This window comes from Vulpes lagopus, chromosome 17 (assembly GCF_018345385.1).
Source record: "Vulpes lagopus strain Blue_001 chromosome 17, ASM1834538v1, whole genome shotgun sequence".
NCBI lineage: Eukaryota > Metazoa > Chordata > Mammalia > Carnivora > Canidae > Vulpes > Vulpes lagopus.
Window position 1 is genome coordinate 36,997,099 of NC_054840.1, and position 20,053 is coordinate 37,017,151.

The 20,053-nt window shown below is 52.6% G+C and overlaps 2 protein-coding genes across 3 annotated transcripts in view; one reads left to right on the plus strand and one right to left on the minus strand.

The window, feature by feature from the left end:
- Positions 1 to 194: 194 nt before the first annotated feature.
- On the minus strand, positions 195 to 16,545 carry C17H5orf49 (chromosome 17 C5orf49 homolog). Its single transcript, XM_041731452.1, has 3 exons — positions 16,277 to 16,545; positions 2,254 to 2,370; positions 195 to 667 (listed from the first exon to the last, which is right to left on the minus strand). The coding sequence occupies exons 1-3, from the start codon at positions 16,421 to 16,423 to the stop codon at positions 488 to 490; spliced, it is 444 nt and encodes a 147-aa protein (XP_041587386.1). The 5' UTR covers positions 16,424 to 16,545; the 3' UTR covers positions 195 to 487.
- Positions 16,546 to 17,483: 938 nt separating this feature from the next.
- The window catches only part of MTRR (5-methyltetrahydrofolate-homocysteine methyltransferase reductase), a 51,387-nt gene continuing 48,817 nt past the window's right edge, over positions 17,484 to 20,053 (plus strand). Inside the window, exon 1 of one of the 2 annotated variants that reach the window (XM_041731686.1) lies at positions 17,484 to 17,668. The gene's annotated coding sequence lies outside the window, so the exon portion shown is untranslated. Of the gene's footprint in view, positions 17,669 to 17,688; positions 17,974 to 20,053 lie in introns of those variants that run through there. The other variant, XM_041731685.1, reaches the window with a different exon arrangement.

Below are 20,053 nucleotides of genomic sequence, written 5' to 3' on the forward strand. Positions count from 1 at the left end.
GAGGGGGGATGTTGTAGTATCTAGAATGGAGTTATTCTAAAAGGCGACTTCATGATATCTCCTCTTGGAGGAAGGAAGACTCAGGCAGCGCTTTGCCAGCAGGCAGTGGTGGTTTCAATGGCTGGTGAGGACACCCCTCCCAGGAGCATCCCCTGGAGTCTGAAGAAACCGTGAACAAAGTCACCAGACCGCTATCAAGTGGGAAGTTTTCTTTTTATTCAAGTGCTCACAGTGGATCAGTCTCTAGCATCATTTCAGCTGACATGATCACACGTGGAAAGCATCACATGAGATGTTCATCACAGGGTCTTGGGCCAGGGTCTTCCCCACAAGCCCCAGGAGGGGAAAGGAGCTACCGGGCTCATCCCCCCACCCACTGTCAGGTGCAAGCGGCTTCAGGGCTGCTCCCTGGGAACTGTGGGGGGGACGGAAGGCCCAGGCGCAGCCCTTCTGTGCTACCCCCACAGTCCAGGCCACCGCGGGGGCGTCAGGCTGGAGAAATGTGCCCAAAGCTGGGCGCCTTGATGCTGGGGATGTCGTTCTTCCTGTAGAAGTCAGCCTTCACGTGGCTGGCACGGCCGTGGTCCCGGTTCAGGGGCTCCACGGGCTGGTGTATGCGCCTCCCGTAGACCGAGGACATGAGCACTCCCACGGGCCGCTGGCGCTCCTGTGTGGGGGTTACGGGGACCCTGGCTCAGCTAACGCCCACGTGGTCACACCACCTACCTGGTGTCCAGGAAGCTGCCTTGACCTGGCTCAGCTGCACACCTGCAACCTGCTCCACTCGGGCTTCTGACGCCAGGGGAACCTCGTAACCTGTGTCAGACCTGCCCTGTGTCCTCAGGGCCGCTCAGCGTCCCCAGGTCCTTCACATCATTCCAAGGAAAGGCGAAGACCCTGGGTGCCAGGTGCCCTCTGACTTCAGGCTGTGTTCTCGGTCCCTCCCTTCCCTCTCCTTGTACGCCTCCTGCCTTCTCTCTTTTCCCAAAAGCACACCTTTCCACCGCCCACCTTGTCCTCTCCCTGCACCCCATATCCCCAGCACCCCCACCTCCCCTGACCACCCCGTCCCCCCAAGCCCCCTCATCTCCCCGGCCCCCTTCCCTCCCCAGCACCCCCCATCTCCTTTCACTTTCTCTGTCCCCTTAAGAGGCTTTATTCCTCTGCATTCCACTCCTCACTACCTGGAGTCAGTTCCCTATGTATATGACATTAAGTCGGCTATTTCCTCATAGGAATGTCAGCTCCAAGAGGACAGGGGCTTTGTGGTCACCCCCTCTATGCTCAGCGCACACAGGAGGCGCTCAAACTCTGTGGCTGATACAAGGGTGCAGGCGTGTTCTTATGACAGGGAGGCACTAGCGTCACTGCCCACCGGGAATGGACTCACATAAACTAAAACGATAGAAAAAACGTGGTGTCTGTGACTTAAATAGTAACACCTCATAGTTCACCACCTAATTTCCCATCGAAATAAAGTTTTCCTGGAAGTGACATGGTGGTATTCTTAACAGTAGCAGCCAGGAACAGGAGTCCACTGACCAAGAAAAAAATCCACCGGAAGCTCTTATGTTCCAATTTCTGTGCTTTGTAGAAAAGATGATGATATTTACCCATCAGCTGGCTCTTAAACATACTGTCCTCGGATCAGACTCTGTGGAGACAGTGTCCCGAGTGCACAAAGGCACAAGGAGGGTCTCAGCGCTAAGAAGATGCACAGCTTCCTCGCACCTGCCACCTGCTGTCATGCTGCCCTCCTCTCCCTGGGAACTGGGAGTTTGGCTCCTCACACACCCGTGCAGCCGACCTCAGGCAGAGGCCTCCCTTTCAGAAAATCGTGCAAACATAAAGGAGGAGCTGCCCTGCCCTGTAGGTGGAGGTCCAGGGAGGCTAGACTTGTGAGTGTGATTCCATCCCTGCTGCCAGGGACCCTGGGAGAACTGAGAGAGCCAGGACTCCGAAGTTAAGCAAAAGGGCGCCTGGGTGGCCCAGTCAGTGAAGCGTCTGCCTTTGGCTCAGGTCATGGTCTCAGGGTCCTGGGATTGAGCCCCACGTCGGGCTCCCTGCTCAGGGGGGAGCCTGCTTCTCCCTTGTCCTGCTCATGTGCACACTCTTGGTCTGAGCCCCAGGTGCAGCGAGGGAGAGGAGGGCCACACGCCGGAGTTAGCGCAGAGCGCGAGCACGCAGTCGGGTAGATGCACACACACAGCTCTAATCTGTTAGCGCTTTGTCAACAGCCTCTCTTAACGTTACCTCCTCGTTCACGTGAAGTCCCAGGCTTTTTGCATGCTCTCTGTCATCTCGGTGCAATTTCTGATTGTAGCCTGGGTTCCTCTTAAAAATGCAGTCGTACAGGGAAATGATTCCCGTCTGGGAATAAAAAGAAAAAGAAAGGTGCGGGTTCACTGGACGGCTGAGCCACAGAAACCCTTGCGGAGCTTGGAAGCCAGGCTGCTCCCCAATGGACAGTGGAGAGGTGAGTATCTGTCCGCACTGAGTGTGTGCTCGGGATGACCACCCCTGAGCAGACCCTCGGCAACCAGAGCAGGTGTCCGAGAGGCCCAGAGAGGCAGGGGCACCTCCGTGGCTCCTTTCCTGCACCTGTCACAGATCCGTCCTTGACCCAGGTGGCTCCTCCTGTGCTCTGACTCCACCACTAGCACACAACCTTACGATATTAGTAATCCACTCAGTGTATGTGTTTTCCTCCTGCATTTCCACCTTTCTCATAGTTCTCAGATTTTCTGCAATAAGCTTGTACTGCTTTAAAAAAATTAGCCATAATTGAGCACTGAAACAATATAACCAAACAGAAGCTAGCCAATAGATGGGCACCTGGTACAAATCCCTCTCTGGGGAGACAGAAATACTTCCTTTAATCGGATGTGGTAACCCTAACGAATGTAATTCATAAGTGCATGGATATATATGACCTATAACATACATACATATATAATATACGCATGTCTATCAGACATAAAAATATGCGCACATGCACAGCTTTGATGTATTAGAAAATTATCCCATTAACAGATTTTATCCGAAATATCTCCATTTTTTCATCCCAAATTTCTCTTGATACAAAAATTTATCTGCCTTATCTGGTACCTAATAAAAGGAAAAGAAATCCATGTGTTAGTTCATCGTTAATCTTCATCTGTAGGTCAGGCCTGTCCTCTGTGTTCCTCTGGCCAAGTGCCAGCTGCCTTGAGTCCTCCAGCAGCAAATGCAGACACGACATCTTGCTGGCATTTGGGGACACAGGTGTCTAGCCTGTGCTTGCTTGCTTGTTTGCTTGTTTTCCAGGGTAATAATGCTAGAACAATTTCCTCCAACTGCAGGACCCAGAGGAAGAAGGTAAACAGTGCAAAGGATGCACGGCATGGGCTTAGTCTGTTGGAAAACATGGACTGCCCGTTCTCACCGACCGCAGGGCTCAGGGTGGCTGGTAGCAATGGAAAAGCCAGAGGGTGCTGTGGCTTCACCCTGACAAAGCCCTCATGGGTCGTCTGTCCCATGCAAGACACGCCACTCCTGCTGGGGAAGCCATGAAGATAGCTCAGACACCTGGCCACTCTCCTTGTGCAATTAATCCTCTAGTAAGGAAAACAAGGCGAGCTTTTAGGATTATTTTAGGTTCCTGAGAATTCCAATGGCAACACACCTGCAGCACTTGTTCACCTGTTTTTCCTAAATTCAGAGTCACTCCAAATGACTTACAGGCAGGAACTGTGGCTTTAGAGTCTGTGCCCTAGTGGCCATTTAATGAGGTCACCATGCAGAAGTTCCCTGTTGGCATTGTCCTCTGTCACCTGCTGGGCTTCTGCATCTGCTCGTGCATGGTTTTGCCTGGCCTTGGCCTCCACTTGTCCTGAAAGCCACCTGGAATACAGCTCATACACCCAGGGTTAAAAAAACAGAAAGGCCCAAATCAGTGGGGTGGGAATACCTTATTCAGTTTTGGTACTGTAAAAATCAACCAGTTATTTGGGAAAACCAATAAACGTGGGCCTTCACGTCGCATTATTGTCAAAAGTAAATTATGGGTAGATTAGAAACACAAGTGAAAAGAAAATCCATAAGGGACCTCCTACGCATAAAAGCATCAGGGAAAATGTCACAAAGAAAATATCAATCACTTTGGTTATATAAAAAAATCAGACATTTGATAATCAAAGAAAATTAAGACTAAAAAAAAAAAAAAAAAAACCTGTAGGAAGGATTGTGATACCGCAGCATCTTTAACATACAGTGTGTAGGATGTCCGCAGAAGCTGAGGGCCTTGGCTGGGTGCTTCTAGTCTGGGGATGTTAAGCACACCTTGCAGTAAGCCTTTTGTGGGAAGACACCAGGCCAGAGGGTCCTGCAGTGACACAGAGAGGCTCAGTGCACCACCCACTCTGCCAGGACGGTGGGACGGAAATTCTCCAAAGGAGGGGATGCTGGCCTCTGCAAGGGGAGGCCCGCCATGCAGACCCTTCTTTTTGGGGTGCAGAGTGGAGCTGCTGGCCAGGCCCAGCTGAGGCTAGCAGCTGACTACCCTGTCACCCCCATGCCAGCCCCCTACACACAGGGTCCTCCTCTAGATGTCCCTCCTGGCCTGGCTGACCAGTGAAATGGGTGTGTTTTGGAGAAAGCAGCTCCAGCAGGAAGGCCATGTGGCTGGCGGGTGCTGGACAGTGCCGTCCCCCTGCGAGCCCGTCCCTCTGTGCCCGTTCCGGCCTGAACTTCCCGAGTTGAGTCAGCCCCTGGGGGTCCTGGACTTGTTCTGGAGACAGATATGAGGAGGGAAGAATGTGCCCCCAAACAGAACAAGCAAGCAATGAGGGAGGCAAGGTTCCTCCGCTGTCCCTGCACTGGAGAAGCCCACCCCGGTGCGCAGCTTTACAGGATACTGCTCTCCCCTCCTCCAGGCCTGGTTCTCTTCAGGTCCCCGAAATACTCCTTCAAAGCAGCAGTAGGGGGCGCCTGGGGGGCTCGACCGATGAAACGTCTGACTCGATTTCAGCTCAGGTCATGATCTCGGGGCCATGGGATCGAGGCCCAGCTTGAGCCCCGAGCTCAGGGGAGATTCTCTCTCCCTCTGCTCCTCCCCCTACTCATGCTGTCTCCCTCTGTCTCTAAATAAATAAATAAATAAATAAAATCTTTAAAAAAAGAAGCAGCAGCAGCAGCAGTGCTATGGGAAGCAGTGGTGCCCCTGCCCCAGGGTTAGTTACCTATCTTGCCGTATGTCAGAGCCGTGTTTAGGAGGGCTCTCACTGCACCTGCAGGGTGTGAACAGTCTCTATCTCTCTGCTTGGTGGGGTGGATACTTACTACTTCCCAGAGTAAAAACGAATTTTTCTGTCACTGAAAAATAAGTGGGAAAAAAAAAATCCCTCACCAGGCTGGCAGCCTCACTTAGCAATGTGACTATCCATTTCCAACACGTAATCAGACTGGAAACCTGTCTTTTCCTGAATGTTAATTATTAATCTTTCTTCTTTCTTTTTGTCTTTCATTCCTTCATGGTTTGAAGCAAAACTGCATTAATAAAAACCAATCTGGATTTAGATGCTATCACAAAACAGAGCTTCTGGGTTTACTAGTATTTTGCTATTGAAATCTCTCAAGAGATCTTCTGTCTCACACGTGATGCTGCTTTTTAAACAACAAAGCAAGGGGCACTTGGGTGGCTCAGTGGTTGAAATCTGGCTCAGGGTGCGATCCTGGGGTCCTGGGATTGAGTCCCGCATCGAGCTCCCTGCATGAAGCCTGTTTCTCCCTCTTCCTATGTGTCTGCCTCTCTATTTGTCTCTCATGAATATATCTAAAATAATAAGTAAAAATAAATGAAAAATAATAAACAAAGCAAAACAAGCCCACTTATTTTCTGTCCAGTGATCTCCCTTTGTCCCTTGCATTTTGAGCGTTCAAACGTACTGTGGTCATTCTGGCCATAGGGTCGGATCCCTTGCCTTCAGCTCCCCTATGGTGGAGCTGTTACTCTTAACACTGCAAAATAGCTCATCTGGTGGCCTGGGCCGACCCCATGAGTTGAGTGGAGACCTTCACTTTTTTCAACCTCCAAAGCATATGGCTCTAACTATCATACAAGGCAAGCACCCAGCTAGGCTCCGGGACAGAAAAGGGAGTCCCCATCTTGAACATCACAGCCTGAGAGTGGAAATAAACTCACTAACCACTCAAGGTAATACCCATGGAGCAACAGAGGTACGCACAAAGTACATTGGCATGGAAGAAGAAGGATCGGCGTCTATCCCGGCTCCAGCAGGAAGTCCATGTGGTTAAAGAGGGGCTGCACTGCACCAGTATGGCCAGAGGGCACAGGGAAGTCACCTCCCTAGGTGCTATAGGTTGAATTGCATCCTCCAAAAAATTCATACGTTGAAGTCCTAACCCCTGGGATATCAGGAGGTGATTTAGAAATAAGGATGCTCAAGACGTAATTCAGAGGAGGTTAGAGCAGGGTAGCGTGGGTTCCTAATCCAATAGCACTGGTGTCTTTATTTTAAAAGTTCAGAAACAGACACAGATACGCAGAGAGAGATGTGAAGAGACACAGGGAGAAGATGGCCATCCACAGCCGAAGGACAGCAGCCCGGAGCAGGCCCTCCCTCATAGCCTCCAAGGGAACCAACCCTGCTGAAACCTTGACTTCTGGCCTCCAGAACCAGGGGACAACAGACATTTGGTGTTTAGCCCCTGCTCTGTGGTACTTTGTTATGGTGGCCCTAACACACACACACTTGATAGGGAGCCATCGCTGTCTTTTAAACAATGGAAAGTAAGAAGGGACCTAAAGCACTCTGCTTCAGGTAAACTGAGTCAGTAGACCATTCAACCTGGACAACCGGGGTAGACATTACCAATATTCAATTCTGCTCTACTCCTGACTCCACGGAGGATTAATCTCCTCTGCCCCTTCGGGCGAGTGAAGCCAAGTGACCATTTCTAAGCAATGAACTATGAGAGGGGGTGGCACGGGACTCCAGGCAGAAGCCTATGGACTCCTGAAGCTTCCTATGAGGTGTTGGCAGCTGCCATGGTGGTTGCTGAGTGATTCTCGTGGCCAGACCCATTGCTCTGATCCCCGTTAGACATTTAACATGAGAAATAAGCCTTATTTGGGGCATTGAGACTTTGGAGGTTGCTGGTCACTGCAGCGTAACCTCATTTTTCATGCCTAACTCAAGCATATACATGATGAAGCCCTGGCCTACACAGCCTACAAGGGTGCGTCTCCGGGTCGTGGGCTTCTACTGTGCCCACAGCCCCCTCCCAGAGGTTATACACACTCTCACAAGGGGGTAAGATCTCAAGCAAACTGGGATCTGAGGTCTTTGTTTCCTCCTCTCTTTCAGATCATTCAAATATAAATGTGCTGTCCGTTGTCAGTTCAAACTAGGGAATAAGAGAAAGGAAAATAATGTTTTTCTCATGCTACTGGGGCATGAGTAATATTATATAATTACCGAACACATCTTCTCTTCCAGAATGAACAAAAGACTGCAATCACCAGGTGCCATGACAATTAGGGGCCCAGTGACTAGCTCTGGCAAAGAACTGTGGGTGAAACCAACAGACATCACCTTCTAGGCCTGGTCCATAAAAGCTCTCAATGTCCTGCATGCTCTCTCCCCTTGCCCTTCGGCCAACAAGTTTAAAGGATCCAGTAGAGGACTGCAAGGTCCCAAAGATCCACAGGTCCCTAAAAAGGAGGAGCCTGATTTTCCGAGTTACTGTGTTAAGAAAGCCAGGCAGGAGAAACACACTTCCGGTATGTCAATAAGGCCAGGGTGTGGTTCTGGCCACAAGCGGCCCTCTGGACAAACGAGACCTGATTTGTAGCATTTGCTCATTTCCACAGTAGAAATACTCTCACCGTGGCTGATTTCAGGCTTCCAACTGAATGCAGAGTTCAGACAAAATGCTATAATTTGGCTCTTTGTTGTTAGTATGAGCAGGCTCTGACACACCACTAGTGAAGACTCTCGGGGCTCAGTGTCTGTTTGTTCCCAGAGCACATCCCAGGCCCCTCGACGGAAACGGTAATCAAGCCCCATCATGGGCTGCGTTCACTTCCTCTCTCCCTGGGCACAGTACTGTTACCTCTCATCTGGAGGCTTCCAGGCACTGTTTGCCTTCCCAGTGCGTGATCTGCTTTTAAAAATGAAAATTCTTAAGGTGATCCAAAAAGGGTTTCCTTTGATTCCTAGGGGCTTCGTTTTACTTCCCATAAGTCTAGTGCTTCTTTCTCCCCCGGGGGGTCCAGCGATATGCGAAGCTTAATGAGGACATCTTCATTAATTTTAACATCATTCCATTCTTGGAAGGACTGTAGCTTGTCAAGGACATAACATTAGCTCTTTTAAAAGGACACTACTGGGATCCCTGGGTGGCGCAGCGGTTTGGCGCCTGCCTTTGGCCCAGGGCGCGATCCTGGAGACCCGGGATCGAATCCCATGTCGGGCTCCCGGTGCATGGAGCCTGCTTCTCCCTCTGCCTGTGTCTCTGCCTCTCTCTCTCTCTCTCTGTGACTATCATAAATAAATAAAAAATAAATAAATAAAAGGACACTACTCAGCTCTTCTCTTTGGTTCTTCCATGGCAAAGCTTCTATTTCTTCTCCTGTGCATTAAGATCGCAAGCTTTGGAAATTGTTATAACTTTTCCAATACTCAGAACATTTTATCAGTTTAATAAGAATCATATCACAAGCAGCCTTGTTAAGGAATTATTTGCACTATTTTTAAGGGATCTCTTGTTGGCAGAGGCTGCCCGAAGCCGGAGCCCTGGAACCTGCCGCCTCTACCCTTGAGCTGAAGTGAACACACACCTGCCTTTCATCTCACGTATGCTTCATCCTGGAGGGGTGCTCTGAGCCCGTGTCACCAAGTGGAGACTCAGAGCCACTCAGTCCCACTTCCACTGACACCAGCCCCACACACACCGCTTGCCACCACATGTTATTCACATCACGGGAGAAAGGGGGAGCCATAGCGCTGAAACTCGGTCAGATATACCAGGGATGACGCTCTTCCTTTGTGTCACTGTGTCCCTGAAAAGGGCATGATTTTGAAAAAACTGTCTAGGACACAGTGTCATATGAAAAAAAAGCTGCAAACACATTTGTGTAGTTGTGTGATCTGCGTGTAAACAAACATGTTCTTGTAAACAAAGTTAGTTAGACCCATGCCACTGCAGTCACATGCACACAGGGATGGACACGTACCACATGCTCACTCCGGCTGCTGCCGTCCACATGGGGGCCTTCTGCCAGAAGGAGGGGTGCATGGCCTCTCCCCTCACCCCTTCCTCCCTCCCTCGGGGTGACCTGCCCCTTGCTGAGCTCTACTTGCCCTGGAGGAAGGCATGCCCCCATCTCTTACGCCCACGGCCCTTCAGTTTTCCAAGGGGCAGGTCACCGGACAGGGAAGATGCAGCAGCCCGGATTCAGGAGCAGCACCGTCCCCTCGCAGTGTCAGTCCCCGAGGGGCAGAGCAAGGCCAAGGAGAGCCCGGGCAGCAGATAATGCCAAAGGAACCTCCGTGTAGCCCAAGAGGCTAATCCTGCAGGTCAGTGACTTATCCTGGTTTGAATAAACTTTGCATCCCATTTCTGCCTTCCTCTGTCATCCACCGCAGCCGGGATTTGTGAAGCGCCCACAATGAGATGGGCACTGTTGATGACAATAATCCCTGTCATCATGAGCTCATACTTTAGTGGGAGAAACAAACACCAAGACCCGTAAGTAAACGTCAAGCGGGTTGACACCAAAACATGCACGGACAGAAAAATGGGTGGGGTGGGAGGGAAGGAAACGTCCGCGGGGGTGGTCACAGTGTCTGTCATTCAGCTGGCGCTCATTTCTCTTGGAAGGCATGTGGGTGCCGGAGTCAGCCTCGATTTTAAGACGGAAAGGAGGGGCACCTGGGTGGTCCAGCGGTTGAGCATCTGCCTTTGGCTCAGGTCATGATCCCGGGGTCCCAGGATCGAGGCCCACATCAGAATCCCCACCAGGAGCCTGCCTCTCTGTCTCTCATGAATAAATAAATAAAATAAATAAATAAAATCTTAAAAAAAAAAAAAAAGAGTGAAAGGACCCAACCTCTCTTCCAGCGCCCTGAGCAGGGCCTGGGTGTAAGTGGCAGATGTGCTCAGTGCCTATGGCTTACGAGGCTCCATCTGGGAGGGGCTGGGGAGGTGCTCGTACCGAACACCTCCTGTACACCGGGTGTTGGCGCAGGCCCCTCGGAGATCCCCCTCGGCACCTCCGGGCAGTCAACATGCACCTGTTATTTCCGAAGTGCTTGGCTTCCTGTGGTGAAGGGCAATTCACTGGTCAGCCGGGGGAAACAGCCCCTGGCTGCTGTGTCTCCACCACACACCCAGAAGGGAAGTGGGTTCATCTCACTAAAGCGAGGTGGGGAGTTCGGAGCCGAGCTCCACTCGAGACAGAGCTACCCCACACTCCAGCTCCCCGTGAGAGGAAGCATATTCTAAAACCACCTAGCAATTTTTTTTAAGATTGCTCTTAGACTTTGAGAAATTTAATAAAATCCTTCATAAAAGGGCATTGTCCTTTGACGTAGCCTTTCCATTTCAGCAGCAGAAACGTTGCACAAGGCAAAAGAAGGAAAAAAGTAATTTAAAAACATCATTGGACTCAATCTGCCTTACTGACACTCGAACAAAATTTTATAGGGAAAGCCCACGCTGCTAGAGCCCCCTAGGGAGCAGTGCTGGAGTTGATCACATTTTAGCTGGCAGCTTTCGATGACAAATTTGTCTCAGGATCCAAGGCATTACTGGGGCTTTAAATAAGCGTGCTGCATTGAAAGCCTTAACTTTGGGCTCTCCTGGGAGTGGAGGAGACGTCTTAGATTAGAAGGCACCAGAATGACACTCAGATTACCTGCCTCACCTGTAAATCTCCAGCAGTCAACAAGGGTGCAGGATATAAGTCACCTGCCGGAAACTAACCCTCGGTGAGAGGAAACTCTGATAATCACTAACAAAAGCAAATAGTGATCATAACAGCTCTACTTACATGGGGCTTGCGGCATGTGCCGCTTTATGTCCATTATTTAGATTAATTCTCATAATTGCTCCATGAAGCTGGTACTGTTCCAAAGGTGGGCAAAGTGACCTGGAGCGTGTGTGACTTGGGCAATCTGCACAGCTAGCAATAGGGAGCCAGTATTTTTACCCAAGCCTCCTTGGCCTGTGTTACTAAGCGATCACTAAATGTGTCAGGCCGTCACTGCCCTAAGAGCTAATCCAGCCATGCTTCTTCTCAGCTTTGAGTAGGGCCTGGATGTATAGTTAACTCGGGGGCAGCTGAGTCCTCCGGCATATTTGCCGTGCAAAGTTTATCCTCTTCAGCCCAAATGATGGCATTCTGTAGAGAATGCTTCTGCAGTCCCCCAGCTGGTTAAAGTAGTTCATAGGATCCCCAGGAGCACCTTATTACCATTGGTGGCTATGCTGCAAATGTACTTTGAAATGCCTTTTGTTTTTCTTGCTGCTTTTACGGCTTTCTTATTTAGGTGTTACTATTTCTGCTACATCAATTTCTCCTGAGTGACACTAAAGGCCCCAGGATTTGAATTTGCCTGTGACCCCAACTATCAACACTATACTGTATTTTTTTTTTCAGAAAGTCTGTTTTGCATTAATTTGTTCTAAGGCCCATTCCTACCTCCCAGGGACAGTAATATATCACAGCAGGGGGTGGCAAACGTTTCCTGTAAAGAGAACGACAGTCACTGTTTAAGGCCTTCACATCTCACGGTTTGCTGTTCAAGTACATAACTCTGCGTGGTAGCCATAGATAATACTAAATGAATGAGCACGGGACCATGTTGTAATAAAGCTTTACTAAAACAGGCGATGGGGGGCAGCCTGGGTGGCTCAGTGGTTTAGCACAGCCTTTAGCCCAGGGTGCGATCCTGGAGACCCGGGGTCAAGTCCCACATCGGGCTCCCTGCATGGAGCCTGCTTCTCCCTCCACCTGTGTCTCTGCCTCTCTCTGTCTCTCTCTCTCCTCTCTCTCTCTCTGTCTCTCATGAATAAATAAATAAAATCTTAAAAAAAATAAAAACAGGCAATGGGCCAGATTTGGCCCAAGGGCCTTTGCATGTGCATCACTGAATTAGAGGGGCATACTTCTTGCCCACTCCTGATTTCCTTCCAAATACAGAGCCGTGGGCACTTCATACCTCAGGTGTCTCTCTGCACGGTCCCAGATAAGAGGAGCCATATATCAGGTTGGTGACTTTAGGAAGAATAAACCGGACCTGCCAGGTTCAACTCTGTTCTTTCTCTGTTGGCAGTATCAGGCCCACAGGAGGTAGGGGTTCGGCTCTGCTTTTTCTGGGGCCCATAGCTGCAGTGGCTAGGTAGGTCTGCAACCCATTTTTTTCCAGAGTCCTTAGCAGTAACCTGCAACCTGGCTTTTATCTCTGATAAATATGTATCCTGACCTCCATCTGCTTTAATCTTTTATCTTATTTCACAATAGTTTCAAAGTGGTACTTAACAGGACTCCTCAAAGATACACATAAAATGATGTATTTGTGAAATTCTTTTTTCATTTTGTCAGGAAGCCATACGAAATTTATGTTCTCTCAATAAAACAGCATGGACCAACTTAAAACATCGGGATTCCCGGCCTTTTGGCTGCTTCTCTCATGCTGTGCAGTACTGTTCTGCATGAATCACAAATTGGCAACGATACAGGTCTTGCTTACTTAAATTGTAAAAATTCATTTAATAAATGAAATTATTTCCAGAAAAGTCCTTCTGAAACATATTGCTCATGGGAGGAAACACTCTGGGGTCTGTGGTGGCAGTGAGGTTGGGCACCACTGTTCTAAATCTCTCCAGTATTAATACTGGGTGGATATTCATGCTTAGGAGCACAGCACCCAGGGCTGCAAAGACACGAGAGCTACGAATGTTCTTTCTTCCTTCTGTCCGCCTGTCCTTCTGTATTGCTCAAAGCCAGAGAGGTGCTAACAGATATGAAGTCCTCCTGGTCAAGGTTCACATGTTAGCTTGCTCAGGCTGCCAAAACAGAGCACCCAGACTGGGGGGTTTAAACGATAGAAATGTACTGTCTCGCAGTTCCGGTGGCCAGAAGTCCGAGATCAAGGTTCGTTCCAGCCTCCCTCCTTGGCTCGGGGAAGGCCATCTTCTCCCTGTGTGTTCCTGCCATCTTCAATCTATGCATGTCTGACTCTGGGTCCATAAGGACACTGGTCATACTGGATGAGGGCCCCCCACCCAATGACCCAACTTTGATTTGATTGCCTCTGTAGACCGTCTCCGAGTACGCTCACATTCTGAGGTGCTGGGGATGAGGATTCGAACATGATTATTTCAAGGGGACATAATTCAACCTGTAACAGTAGCTTAACCTAGAAACCACTGCTTTTGTTGGTAAGGCTAAGCTCCAGGACGTTCTCCTACATTTCACGGGGGGCAAGTCCTCCCGTGTGTGCTGACTTGATCTGGATGGGATCCATCTGGGCTCTGGGGGTGGTGGGTTGGGAGGAGAAGAGGAAAAGAAGGATGCATTCTGTGGGAGTCCCTCACACATCATGAGGGAAAGCCCTCCTTCCTCCCAGGCACTTGGCTCACCTATACCCTCGCTGAGCCACTCACTGCAGGCTGAGCATCCTTTTAATAATGATGCCCCGTACCCTGAACCCCAAGACACACTGCAGCAAGACACAGTACATTGGAGACATTTAGTGGAAATGGCTTGACCACAGGAGTAGAAGACTCCTGACAAGTTTTGAATTTGCTTCTTTTCCTTTGGCTTCTCTTCCTGCTTCCACTGCACGGTGGCCTTCACAGACCAGCGGGTTGTCCCCAGGAGGCCTGTGTGCCTGCTGGGGCCAGGCCAGAATCTTTTTTTTTTTTTAATAATAAATTTATTTTTTATTGGTGTTCAATTTGCCAACATACAGAATAACACCCAGTGCTCATCCCATTAAGTGACCCCTTCAGTGCCTGTCACCCATTCACCCCCATCCCCCACTCTCCTCCCCTTCCACCGCCCCTAGTTTGCTTCCCAGAGTTAGGAGTCTCTATGTTCTGTCTCCCTTTCTGATATTTCCTACCCATTTCGTCTCCCTTCCCTTCTTTTCCCTTTCACTATTATTTATATTCCCCAAATGAATGAGACCATATAATGTTTGTCTTTCTCCGATTGACTTACTTCACTCAGCATAATACCCTCCAGGTCCACCCACATTGAAGCAAATGGTGGGTATTTGTCCTTTCTAATGGCTGAGGAATATTCCATTGTATACATAGACCACATCATCTTTATCCATTCATCTTTCGATGGACACCGAGGCTCCCTCCACAGTTTGGCTCTTGTGGACATTGCTGCTAGAAACATTGGGGTGCAGGTGTCCTGGCGTTTCATTGCATCTGAATCTTTGGGGTAAATCCCCAGCAGTGCAATTGCTGGGTCGTAGGGCAGGTCTATTTTTAACTCTTTGAGGAACCTCCACACAGTTTTCCAGAGTGGCTGCACCAGTTCACATTCCCACCAACAGTGTAAGAGGGTTCCCCTTTCTCCACATCCTCTCCAACATTTGTGGTTTCCTGCCTTGTTAATTTTCCCCATTCTCACTGGTGTGAGGTGGGATCTCATTGTGGTTTTGAATTGTATTTCCCTGATGGCAAGTGATGCAGAGCATTTTCTCATGTGCATGTTGGCCATGTCCATGTCTTCCTCTGTGAGATTTCTCTTCATGTCTTTTGCCCATTTCATGATTGGATTGTTTTTTCTATGGTGTTGAGTTTAATAAGTTCTTTATAGATCTTGGAAACTAGCCCTTTATCTGCTAGGTCATTTGCAAATATCCTCTCCCATTCTGTAGGTTGTCTTTGAGTTTTGTTGACTGTTTCTTTTGCTGTGCAAAAGCTTCTTATCTTGATGAAGTCCCAATAGTTCATTTTTGCTTTTGTTTCTTTTGCCTTCGTGGATGTATCTTGCAAGAAGTTACTGTCTAATGCGGGCTCCCTGCCCTGCTCTCCCTGCAGGCGGCTGTCCAGATCTGCCCGTGGTTATCTTCAGTTTGCAGGAGGGCTCTCCAAGGGTTTCTGTACCCTGGACTTTCTGGGCACAGTCGCTGCAGTGAGGGACTAGCCAGTGTGGTGCTCCTGAGACCCGCCTTCAGATCCAGGGCAGAGGGGTCACCTTGCTGCTCCTGGTGGTGGTACTTGAAGCCCAGTGACTCCTAATCCCTTCCCCTAAGAACACATGACCCCAGCCCACCCCCAAATAGCTCGCACCACAGGGGGTGAGCATTCTCACACCCCACCCTACCCTGTAGGCCCTAACCCCAGGGCCTCATCCCAGGTGAGCATACCCCCCACCCCAACACACACACACACACACACACACACACACACACACACGGCTCAGCCCCTGCTCATCCTCTAGCTGAGGCGGGAGGTCCACCTTACTCTTATGGTCCTGGTAACTATACTCTTTGGGGTCCAGGCATCCCAGAGAAAGGCTGCTTGCCCACTTTGCTTCCTCCTGTGACCCTGATGCCCCCTTAGTCTGTCTCCTGGGGTCCTACTCCAGTGCCTTCACAGGCTGTGCAGCCCTGCTTCTGTCCCCACCCTCCACTCCCACCCTTTCGGGTTTTCTGTTGTTGGTTTTTTTTGTTTTTTAAGATTTTATTTATTCATTCATGAGAGACAGAGAGAGGCAGAGACTCAGGCAGAGGAGAAGCAGGCTCCATGCAGGGATCCCGATGTGGGACTCGATTCTGGGACTCCAGGATCAAGCTGGAGGCAGATGCTTAACTGCTGAGCCACCCAGGTGTCCCCACCCCACCCCTTTGAAGCCCCATCTCCAGAGTCCCACCCCAGAGTTGCTCACCAGTCCCTGGGATGCCCAAAAGTGTAGCCCTGGGCTGCAGCTCCCCTCATCCAACCTCCCCTGCCCTTCTCCCTAGACTTGGTCCTCGGGAGTGAGGCCTCAAATGGATCCCCAGCAGAACTCCAACCCAGACCCGCAACCCCGCAGGGCTGCCTGACCCTATCCCTCCTCTCCTGCAGCCTCCTTCTTAGCCCCGCAGCCCCGCTCCCATCCCCTCTCCCCACCCCCGCCCGCTCACCCCGTCCCCCGTACTGCAGCCCCCACCTCGGCCCCTCCCCGGCCCGGCTCCCCCCGCCCCGCCTCCTGCCCGCCCCTCCGCCCCGCCCCCCTGCGCAGCCCCGCCCCAGCCCGGCTCACCCGGCCCTGCCGGTAGTAGTAGCTGTGCTCCTTGGGGTCCAGGCGCCGCGGCGGCACGTAGCTGAAGGCGGACAGCGCCGAGAGGGGCAGCGGCCGGGGCTTGCCCCGCAGCGTGCGGGCGGTGACCTCCTCCTCGTCGTCCTCCATGCCTCCCGGTGCAGCCCGCCCGCCCAGGGCCCGGCCCCGCCCCTGCAGCCCGCCCGCCGCCCGCGTTCCGCGTCGCCTGGAGACCGCGGCGCGCGAGGCCTGGGCCGCGGGGGGGCGGGGCGGGGAGGGGCGGGGCGGGGCGGGGCCGGGCGACCCCCTCCCGCGGCCCCTCCTCCCCCTCCTCCCGTCCCGCGGCCCCTCCTCCCCCTCCTCCCCCTCCTCCCCCTCCCGCGGCCCCTCCTCCCCCTCCTCCCCTCCCGCGGCCCCTCCTCCCCCTCCTCCCCCTCCTCCCCCTCCCCGCGGCCCCTCCTCTCCCTCCTCCCCTCCCGCGGCCCCTCCTCCCCCTCCTCCCCTCCCGCGGCCCCTCCTCCCCCTCCTCCCCTCCCGCGGCCCCTCCTCCCCCTCCTCCCCTCCCGCGGCCCCTCCTCCCCCTCCTCCCCTCCCGCGGCCCCTCCTCCCCCTCCTCTCCCTCCTCCCCTCCCGCGGCCCCTCCTCTCCCTCCTCCCCTCCCGCGGCCCCTCCTCCCCCTCCTCCCCTCCCGCGGCCCCTCCTCCCCCTCCTCCCCTCCCGCGGCCCCTCCTCCCTCCCCCCCCGGCCCTCTCCCCTCCTCCCCCTCCCGCGGCCCCTCCTCCCCCTCCTCCCCTCCCGCGGCCCCTCCTCCCCCTCCTCTCCCTCCTCCCCTCCCGCGGCCCCTCCTCCCCCTCCTCCCCTCCCGCGGCCCCTCCTCCCCCTCCTCCCCTCCCGCGGCCCCTCCTCCCCCTCCTCTCCCTCCTCCCCTCCGCGGCCCCTCCTCCCCCTCCTCCCCTCCCGCGGCCCCTCCTCCCCCTCCTCTCCCTCCTCCCCTCCCGCGGCCCCTCTCCCCCTCCTCTCCCTCCTCCCCTCCCGCGGCCCCTCCTCCCCCTCCTCCCCCTCCCTCCCTCCCTCCCTCCCTCCCGCCGGGCACCGGGCGCCTCCTCGGAGGTGCGGCCCCGAGCCCCCGCTGCAGAAGCGGCTGCGGCTGGGACGAGCCCCTCCCGCCCCGCCGACCCGCCCCCACGCAGCGGCCGCTCGGGGCGCGCTCCTGCCTGCGCGGCTCGGGGGTGCGTCCTGCCGCCGGGCCGCGGGCGTCCCCGTGGGGCTCGCGGTCCGCGGGGCAGGGAAGGCGCGGGGCGGGCCCAGAGCAGCGCCGCCCAGGGGAACGCGGCGGGAGCCACACTCGGAGCTTAGAACTCCTGGTAACCACACGGAAAAGGCCAAAGGACACAGGTGAAATCCATTGTAATAATACTTATTCTACCCAGTTTGCCCAGAACATCATCGTTTTAGCCTGTTATCAGCCACAGCGCAAGGGCAGGTGGCCGCCTGTGGCTGGTCGCTTGGGCCGCGGAGGTGCAAGGCTCCCAGGAGTTAACCCGGGGTGTCCGCGGCTGGCCTGGGCTCGGGCGCCGCTCTGCCGGCCGGTCCGGTCGTTCGTCCCGAGACCGAGGGCTGGCCCGGCAGGCCCGCTCCCCTCCCCGACAAGTTCGTGGAGCAGAGGCTGGCCTCCCCAACCTCCTGCAAAGACGGAACAGGTGAGGAGTTGGCCCCGAGGCTTTGAAAATCTTGCTTAGGTGATTCGGTGTCGCGGTGTGGAAAGTGGAAGCAGCTGACGCCAATTAGCTTGGGAAGGCAGCTAAAACTGACACTGAAATAATTTGATCATGAAATCCTGTCCCGCATTCTAGGGATGTGAATCTGGTACTTGTCTCGGTAGGTGACATTTAATTACGGGCTACACTGGGAGCTCTGGAGGGCAAGGCGGCACGCATACATCTGTTCCTTCTTTGCTGGCTCAAGTAGGTCCTCAGCAAATATTTGGTGACTAAATAAAGGGATGCAGTCACCACAGCTTGGTTCCCTCTAAAGGTACAACTAGGACAAGGGCCTGAGGGCTCTTGTCTTATTTGGGAGATAATCCCAGGGAGCATGAATGAAGGACCAGAGGAGCGAGAGGAGCAGGAGAGTAGGTATAAGGATGAGTTATCAAGGTCATGGCAGAGGACAGCTGGAGCGCTGCCGTGCCCACAACTTTCTGGGCAGCATGAAGTGGACTCTCAGAATTGCCTGCCAGACAGACCTGGAGGTGCCTTTTATCCCTGGTCTGCAGTCCTCCTGGGTTGACACCTGCTCTTGGATCTTTTACTCCTGACCATGTATGACCCCTGCCCGGGGCTACACGGGCTCCCCTGCAGACATCTCGGGACCAGAGAAACTCTGGGTTTCACAGCAGAGGGCATAGGGCATCTACTGAGTGGTGCTGCTGTTTCAGGAGGTGAGTGGTAGCCCCGAGGAAGGCTGCCATCCCCGAGGCTGCAAGGACAGGGACCTAAAGGCGGGAAGATAATAGGTAAGACATGCTTTGCCCGTTTCCGTTATCTAGAGGACCAGATTCCTTTAAAAACTTTTTTCCTCCTATATGATCCTATTATGTATTCCAGGTATGAGTGAAACCCGAAGTCAGAGTCTAATTTGTGTAAGTCCTTCATGTCTGTAACTTAGCAAGTTCTATGCAGGAGGGAAAGGGAAAAGAATGAACAGTTAACTCTCAAAGGAAGTGAATTGATCGCGCAAGCATGCACACACCGCCTGTGAGTTAACCGTCCAGGGTGCAAGTGACAACCTCAGCCTCAGTCCGTCTCCCAGGGGGTCAATGCAGCAGCATGGGGTTGTTGCTGACTTTGGGGGGACCATGTTGCCCCGCTCCGGCCCAGGCTGACTGCCGCTGTCTCGTGACGGTCCACGCAGCCTGCGGTGCTCACCCGGCAGAACCTCTGCTACCTCTGCAGGAACAGGGGCCAAGTACTGCATAAACACGGCTGCTCTCGGGAGTGTGGGAGGTCCTGAGTTCACATTGCAGCTGGAACCCTGTGCCATTTCTCCTGACATCTGGACAGACATGAGCATGGGGAGGCCCAGCAGGAAGTGCTCTTTATTGACATCAGGCAGGGAAGGAGAAATCACAGAAGAAGCCACCGTGTCCCAGTTAGCATGTCACATAATATGCAGCAGTGGCTTCAGTGGTATGTAATGTTTATCAGGACCTCTCAGAAACCAAACCCTTCAAGGTTTCAGGCTAGAAAGGAGCCTCTAGGTCTCTGTGCTGATGAGAGAGTGGAGATGTGGCAGAGTTCTGTGCAGTGCAGGGGACACAGCCAGTGGGGGGGCCTGCAGGAGGGTGTGGGAAGCTCGTGGGAGAGACGGGGCCTGTCTGATGGGAGGGTTTTCTTTATAGGGCTTCGAGACCATCCAGAGATGCAGCCAGGGCCCTACTAAGCACAAAGCCTCATGCTGCATGTGGAGGTTTCAAAACAAGGGTAAAAAATAATAATAATAAATATAAATAAAATAAAACAGGGTTAATATCTCCATTTTGAATATGAAAACTTTTACAATTATTTTGTCTTTAAATGTCAATGTAAACTCACTTAAGTGGCTCAACAAAATTGGGCTTTAATTCACAGGCTTTAAAACATCAGAAAACTGACTTGGATTGAGTGCTCCTCCACATTTGGCAGGCTGAGAGTACAAGGGACATAAAAACACCACATTCGACACCAGCTAGGAGGAGAGTGCATCAGACTTCAGGGGGCATTTTGACGTCCAGGGCTATGA